Source organism: Hypanus sabinus, chromosome 8 (assembly GCF_030144855.1).
Source record: "Hypanus sabinus isolate sHypSab1 chromosome 8, sHypSab1.hap1, whole genome shotgun sequence".
NCBI lineage: Eukaryota > Metazoa > Chordata > Chondrichthyes > Myliobatiformes > Dasyatidae > Hypanus > Hypanus sabinus.
This window is the reverse complement of record NC_082713.1, coordinates 170,764,441-170,772,062: the sequence shown is the minus strand read 5'-3', so window position 1 is coordinate 170,772,062 and position 7,622 is coordinate 170,764,441. Positions and strand designations below refer to the sequence as shown.

Sequence of the window (7,622 nt, the reverse complement as noted above, 5' to 3'; positions counted from 1 at the left end):
ATAGCCCTCGATCAACTGTCCTCTTAATCTTCTATGTTCTAGGGAATAAAACCTTTCCCGGTGAGAGGCCCTGCAACATCCTAACCCCTGTGGGAGAAAGCTGGAGCAGCTGGGGAACGTACAAACCCTGTCTGGACAGTGGGGGAGTTACTGCTGCTGTAAAGTGTTATGCTAACTGCTACACCACAGTAGCAACCCTCACGAGATGAGGGAAAAGCAGACAGGATGTGGTTTATCATTGGGACAACTATTAGTGAATGGGGCAGTATGAAACTGTTATACGTTTCACTGTGTTGTTGACACCCCATCACGTTCACCAGTAAATAACCAAGCTCGCGTGATGGATGAACGCAGTGTGTACCTTGAGCTTCTGAGTCTTAGAGCATGGAAACAGGCCATTTGACCCATCACATCAATGTTGACCAGTGTGCACCCGTCCAAGTTCATCTCATCTTCCAGGACAACTTAATCACACACTTTCACTCACTTACACACTCTCTCTCTCTCTCTCTCTGTCTCTTCTCCCTCCCATTGGGCAGAAGATACAAAAGCTCGAAAGCACATACCAGCAGGCTAAGGGACAGCTTCTACAATAGATGGAGTCTTGAACTCGCTGCCTTGCACCCCATTGACTGCCTGCACTGCATTTCATTCTTCTTCATGACATTGTTTCCCCATGGTCTACCTTAATGCACTGACATGACAAGAAGAGAATCTGCAGATGCTGGAAATCCACAGCAACACACACAAAATGCTGGAGGAACCTAGCAGATGTTTCCAGCCAAGTTCTGTTTCTATTAATTGTCGAAATCTGAGCTGCATTCCACACTCTCTCCACCCTCGGAGAAAAAGGTCCCCCTCAAGTTTCCCTGATATATTTCACCTTGCACCTTTAACCTATGACTCCAATTTTAGTCTCACCCACTCTCCGGGGAGAAAACCTGCTTGCATTTATCCTATCTCTACCCCTCAGTTTTGCATATCTCCATTCCCTAGGGCATGGGGAGATTTGATAAAGTCCTAATCTATTCAAACTTTCCCTATAACTCAGGTCCTTAAATACAAGCACCATCCTTGTAAATTTCTCCTGCACTCATTCAAATCAAGTGCATGATGTGGCCCAGATGTTACATGTGGCTGAGCACATCTGGCCAGTTCAAGGGCCCCAGGACAATGAGATACAAGACTTTTGACTCATCAGTATTCCATTTCATAGTTTTATTGACAATTTTGTTGGGTATTAAATATATCTTTAGATGGAGGTACTGCATATATCCAGTGTGAAGCCGTTGAGGTTAGTACAGGGCTGGGGTAACAGGCACGAATCGAGCTCAGCCCCACACATTTCTGCATTTCATGCCCTATGTTTGACTACACACAGATCACCCACTACTTCAACCCATTTACAGTAATAAACATCTCCAGAACTCTCACCCTGTCCAGTTCAGCTTCCCAAGAAAGGACAAACATGCTGTTCCAAAACCTTACCGAGTTCTCTATGGGTACTCAACGGGGTAGCGGAGAGGGAGATTGTCACCTCCTGCAGGAGGCAAGTAATTGTAAAACAGAAAACAGGAAATGTAAAATAAAATACCCAGAGAGGAGGAGCAAACTGCCACCCTTCAACAATGGGACTCCAGTGTGCCGTACCTGTTCAAATTACATATATTTTACCAAATAATTAAAAAAAGTTTAGGTATAATGTTAATTTGGAAAGCCCAAAGAGAATAAATAAAACATGTTAGATGCAGGGACGTGTCTTTGGGGCCAGAACTCCCCTGGCATTTACCACTGTACAAACGGAGGACAGAGACGGAAATTATTCACCCAGGAGAGGGAACAATGGAGATGAACCTCAGCACAGAGCCAAATAGTTCCCAGTCCGTCTAATCTCTGAAAATCTGGGCACTTCAGTGTGCTTGTCCCAGGACACCAGGACAGCTTGTTCACCCAGTCAATGCCATTTTACACAAAGAACATGTTAAGACTTCAATCACAACAACATAAACACACAAACAAAAATGCAAGACTTTGCATTTTGCCACTTTGCTGACTTTGGCCCAGCAAAATGACTCCTGTAGTGTCCTCGTGCACAAAACCGGTTTAGAAGCAACTCAGCGAACAACACACTGGAGTTCAGGAATGAGCAACCCGTCGAAGCCACGCTGCACCATCTTCACAAAGACAAGCGATGCAACGATGACCAGCTGAACGCAGCCCCAGAGGGGCCGGGTCTGGGTGGAAATTGCCGGTCCACGTGGCGGGAAACATCACAGGGCCATGGTGCACATGTCGACAATTAGCGCACCGCGAAGGTCCAGTGGAAATACCTCCTCCACTCAGTGAAACGCCTCTTACAAAGCCTTCCACATTATTACTGACCAGCGCTTTCAGGATAGCTTTTGAAGTTAAAGGCCCCTCTTTAACATCACGAAGACCAAAACATGAGGGAGGGAAATGATCACTCCCATGTGCAGGGTGGAACATTCTGTACTGTATTAGAACGGTGCATCAACTCTCGTCAGCGGGGCGAGTGTGGATGGGAGAAGTTAATTGAACTTCCTCCACGGTCAGCATCCATGGGTGAGGGAGGGTGAAAGAGGTAAACACCCTGGTACTGAGGAGAGGGACTACAGGGGAGAAGGCTGATGGCCCCTATCCTGGGACAGGAGAAGGTAGAGAGATCTCCTGATCATCAAGAGGGTAAGATGAGCACACAAAGTTACTTCAGCGCCCTGGGCAGCTTTGGAGGGAGACCCAACCAGAGGAAAACCTTTCTGGGTAATGCACAGCAACCATTGCATACACAGCAAGATCTCATCCCAAGACTCACACCTCCTGCCATTCTCCCGCCTCCTCCCCACCCCTTATCACTTCTTGGACCGGGAGACCCCACTCATTACCAGGTAAGCATCCTCCCCTCGGGCTTTTGGCAGCCGGGGCCTGGAGGTGATGACAGAGTGTGGAGCTTTGCCCGTAAGCCCCGCACCCTTCACTGGCCGGGCCTTGGGCCTGTCCCGGGGTGTCTCAGTGCTCTGCACCTTTGCTTGAGGCAGCTTCACCACAGCAAGCGGGGTGCGGGGCAAGGGTTGGGAGCGGGATGACACCTGAGAGAGGGGTCGTGGTGAGGGTGAGGCCTGCGGGAAAGGCCGGGGTGAGGCTTGCACCTGAGGGTAGGTTGCGGCTTTGCCTCTGCCCGGAGACCCAGGCGTGCGGGTAGATTTGAGTGCAGTAGTGGCTGGTGTGGCCCTGTTACAGCTGCGGGGCCCAGGAGAGACAGCAGTCGGCGATAAGCCCCTCCCGGCTGGGCAGCGGGCACTGAGCTTGGGCACAGGCTCAGTGAGGACTGGACCTGGGCCTAAACCAGGGCGCCTCCTCTGTGGCGGCCGGCCCAGGCCCGAGGCCTGCCCCTCTGCAGTTGGAGGCCTGGCCGGAGTTACAGCTGCAGCCGGCGGGTGGAGCGGAGACCTAAGAGCAGGCGATTGGGTCGAGGAGGGGCAGTGGCAGCGGGGGCCAGAGCCTGGTGAAGGTTGAGAGGGGCCTGAACACAGCTGGCGTGCGCTTGGAGTCCTGGGCCCAGCCTTCTCCAGAGCCATAATTTTCTCCTCCAATGCGGTGAGGTGCAGCTGTCGGCAGGGATCATGCTTGAGCAGGAATCCATGAAGGGTGTCCCATCCTCCCCCAACTCTCACCATCACGTGTTTCCCATGCAGCATCTATGGGGAAGGAAACAGCCAGTGAGCAGTTTGTTAACGAACAGAGAACAGTACAACATAGCACAGGAAACGGCCGGTGAGCGGTTTGTTTAAGAACAGAGAAGGCGAGGCCCTTCGGCCCAGAATCAAAATCAGGCTTCATGTCAGCAGCACATGTCAGGAAATTTGTTTGGGAGCTGCAGTAAAGTGCAATACATAATAATAAAAACTATAAATTAGTACAAGATATTTTTAAAAATAATTAAGTACAAAAAGAGAGAATAAAAGAAAGAATAGTGAGGTAGTGTTCATGGATTCATCGTCCATTCAGAAATCTGATGGCGGAGGAGAAGAAGCTGTTCCTGAATCATTGAGTGTGTGTCTTCAAGCTCCTGTACCTCATTTCTGATGGTAGTAATGAGAAGAGGGCATGTCCTGGGTGATGGGGGACCTTAATGATTGATGCCTCAAGAAGACGGCATTCCCTTTTGAAGATGTCAAGCTGGGGAGGCGAGTACCCATGATGGAGCTGACTGAGTTTGCAAATTTCTGCATCTTTTTCTGACCCTGTGCAGTGACCCCCCCACACACCAGACAGTGATGCAGCCAGTTAGAATGCTCCTCACAGTACATCTGTAGAAATTTATAGATGACAGTTGAGCCCATAAAGTTGTGCTGACCTTTTAGCCTACGCTAAGATCAATCCAACCTTAATGCCCTACATAAACCTCTATTTTTCTTTAATCCATGTGCCTAGGAGTTCCTTAAATGTCCCTAATGTGCCTGCCTCGTGTACAGTCCACATTCAGCCCAGCAGCTTTCCTCTCTGCTCTCTGGCTGTTCACAGCCCTGCACAGCACTCTTGCATATGACTTGCTCGCTGCTAGTCTCTTCCCTTCTCGCTGAACATTATGGCCAGACTCAACGTTCAAAGTAAGGTTACAGTCAAAATACATACATTTCATCCTGAGAAGCACTTTCTTGTGGGAATTTATAGCAAATACAAAGAAATACAATAGAATAACAAAGGCCATGCCCAACAGGACAGACAAACAAGCAATGTGCCAAAAAACAACAAACTGCAATTACAAAATGAAATAATAATAATAAATAAACCAGCAATAAACATTGAGAACAAGATGAAGACTCCTTGAAAGTGAGTCCATTGGTTGTGGAAACAGTTCAGTGATGGCGTGGGTAAAGTTGAGTGATGTTATCTCCCCTGGATCAGGAGTCTGATGGTTGAGGGGTATTACAGTTGCTGAACCTGGTGGCATGGGTCCCGAGGCCCCTGTACCTCCTTCATGCTGGCAGCAGTGAGAAGAGAGCATGGCCTGGGCGGTGGGGGTCACTTTTAATAGTTTGTTATCTGACCATTGCTCTGCTATATCACTCTGACCATCAGGGAACTCTGGATTTCCTTTCTCTCCCCATCTCCATTATAGGAATGGACCCTGAATGTAGCTGAATCAGCGTCACTTTAACATCCTCCAATGCTCAATAACACAGGAGCCTGCCGAGCTTCAATTCTACTTTATTTATTGAGATACAGCATGGAACAGGTTCTTCTGAAACTTCGAGCCACTTTGTCCAGCAATTCCCTCTTTAACCCTAGCTTAATTACAGGACGTTTTACAATGACCAATTAACCTACTAACTGGTATGTCATTGGAAAGTGGGAGGAAACCAGATCATCATGTGCCATGTTGCATGACATGGGCAATCATGGTCTATGACCATAATTGTTCTTGACGAATTCTTCAGAAATGGGTTATAGACAAAGATGCAGGAGTAGGCCATTCGGCCCTTAGAGCCATCACCGCCATTCACTGTGATCATGGCTGATCATCCACAATCAGTACCCCATTCCTGCCTTCTCCCCATACCCCTTGACTCCGCTATCTTGAAGAGCTCTATCTAACTCTCTCTTGAAAGCATTCAGAGAATTGACCTCCACTGCCTTCTGAGGCAGAGCATTCCATAGATCCACAACTCTTTGGATGAAAAAGTTTTTCCTCAACTCTGTTCTAAATGGCCTACCCTTTATTCTTAAACTGTGGCCTCTGGTTCTGGACTCCCCCAACATCGGGAACATTTTTCCTGCCTCTAGCGTGTCCAATCCCTTAATAATCTTATATGTTTCAATCAGATCCCTTCTCATCCTTGACATTGACATTAAGTGATGGAGGGCTGGCTAAAGAAATTCCTCCTCGCTTTGTTCTAATAGGACGTCTCTCTATTCTGAGGCTGTGCTGTCTGGTCTGAGACTCCCACACTATTGGAAACAACCTCTCTGCATCCACTCTATCTAGACCTTTCAATATTCTATAGGTTTCAATGTGATTACACCCACCCGCAACATCTCTCACCTCTGGTTTTCCTTGGGCCCCAGAGCACTTGCATCTTCTTGAGTGTAGGTTCAGCACTCCAGGTCCAGAGCCAAACACTCCTAATACATTAACCATTTCATTCCCATGATCAATCTTGTGAACATCCCCCAGATCCTCTCCAATGCCTGCACATCTTTTCTTAGATATGGGGCCTAAAACTACTCACAATGCTTCAAGTGTTGTCTGATATGTTCTTTCTCAAGCCTCAGCATTACATCCTTTCTTTTAAGAGGCACAGAAGCCTCACAATCCACTCCACCAGGTTCAGGAACAGTCACGACCCCTCAACCATCAGGATCTTGAACCATCACTCAACTTCACTTACCCCATCACTGAACTGTTTCCACAACCTATGGACTCGCTTTCAAGGACTCTTCATCTCAAGATCTTAATGTTCATTGCTTATGTTTTATTATTATTTTAATTAAATGTGAATGCCTCCAAGAAAAGGAATCTTAGGATTGTATGTGGCAAACATATACAGCATGTACTTTCATAATAAAGTTACTTTGAACTTTGATATTCTAGTCCTCTGAAAACAAATGCTGTCTTTGACTGAAACGCCACGATTTTTCATCCATTGCCAAAGGTCAGGCGACAGACCACCCAATAAAGGTCCTTGAGGGATTTGACCCTTCCATAACTGCAAGTTTCTATCACAGGGTCAAAGACCTGTCATTACCACAAAAAAAAATCTTTCACAACCAGAAGACCAGAAGACAAAGGAGCAGAATCAGGTCATTCAACTCATCGAGTCTGCTCTGCCATTTCATCATGGCTCATCCCCATTCTCCTTCTTCCCAATAAGACTCTTGGAGTCATTTCTGGCAGTCCTTATCTGCATCGACTCCAAGGTTGGTATGGCTGATTGCCTTGAACATTTTTGTTTGATCACAAGATTCTGTTGCACATTGGTAATGTAGAATACTGTACGTCCGAGTCACGGGATTGTTGGTGAGACCATTGGCTCGGGAGCTGTGTGGCCTCAATTCTGGCACAGACCAAGCTCTCACTCGTGCCTCGGGGTGGCCTCAGTTCCAGCACAGACCAAGCCCTCACTCATGCCTCGGGGTGGCCTCAGTTCCGGCACAGACCAAGCCCTCACTCGTGCCTCGGGGTGGCCTCAGTTCTGGCACAGACCAAGCCCTCACTCGCGCCTCGGGGTGGCCTCAGTTCTGGCACAGACCAAGCCCTCACTCGTGCCTCGGGGTGGCCTCAGTTCTGGCACAGACCAAGCCCTCACTCGTGCCTCGGGGTGGCCTCAGTTCTGGCACAGACCAAGCCCTCACTCGTGCCTCGGGGTGGCCTCAGTTCCGGCACAGACCAAGCCCTCACTCGTGCCTCGGGGTGGCCTCAGTTCCGGCACAGACCAAGCCCTCACTCGCGCCTCGGGGTGGCCTCAGTTCTGGCACAGACCAAGCCCTCACTCGTGCCTCGGGGTGGCCTCAGTTCTGGCACAGACCAAGCCCTCACTCGTGCCTCGGGGTGGCCTCAGTTCTGGCACAGACCAAGCCCTCACTCGTGCCTCGGGGTGGCC

General features: G+C 48.7%; 1 protein-coding gene across 4 annotated transcripts in view; it reads right to left on the bottom strand.

The window, feature by feature from the left end:
• Nucleotides 1–1,210: 1,210 nt before the first annotated feature.
• Nucleotides 1,211–7,622, bottom strand: part of gas2l3 (growth arrest-specific 2 like 3) — a 57,409-nt gene continuing 50,997 nt past the window's right edge. For all 4 annotated transcript variants that reach the window (XM_059978562.1, XM_059978565.1, XM_059978566.1 and 1 more), the window contains one exon: nt 1,211–3,716. In XM_059978562.1, coding sequence (XP_059834545.1) covers nt 2,871–3,716 — 846 coding nt within the window. In that variant the 3' untranslated portion in view covers nt 1,211–2,870. The remainder of the gene's footprint in view (nt 3,717–7,622) is intronic.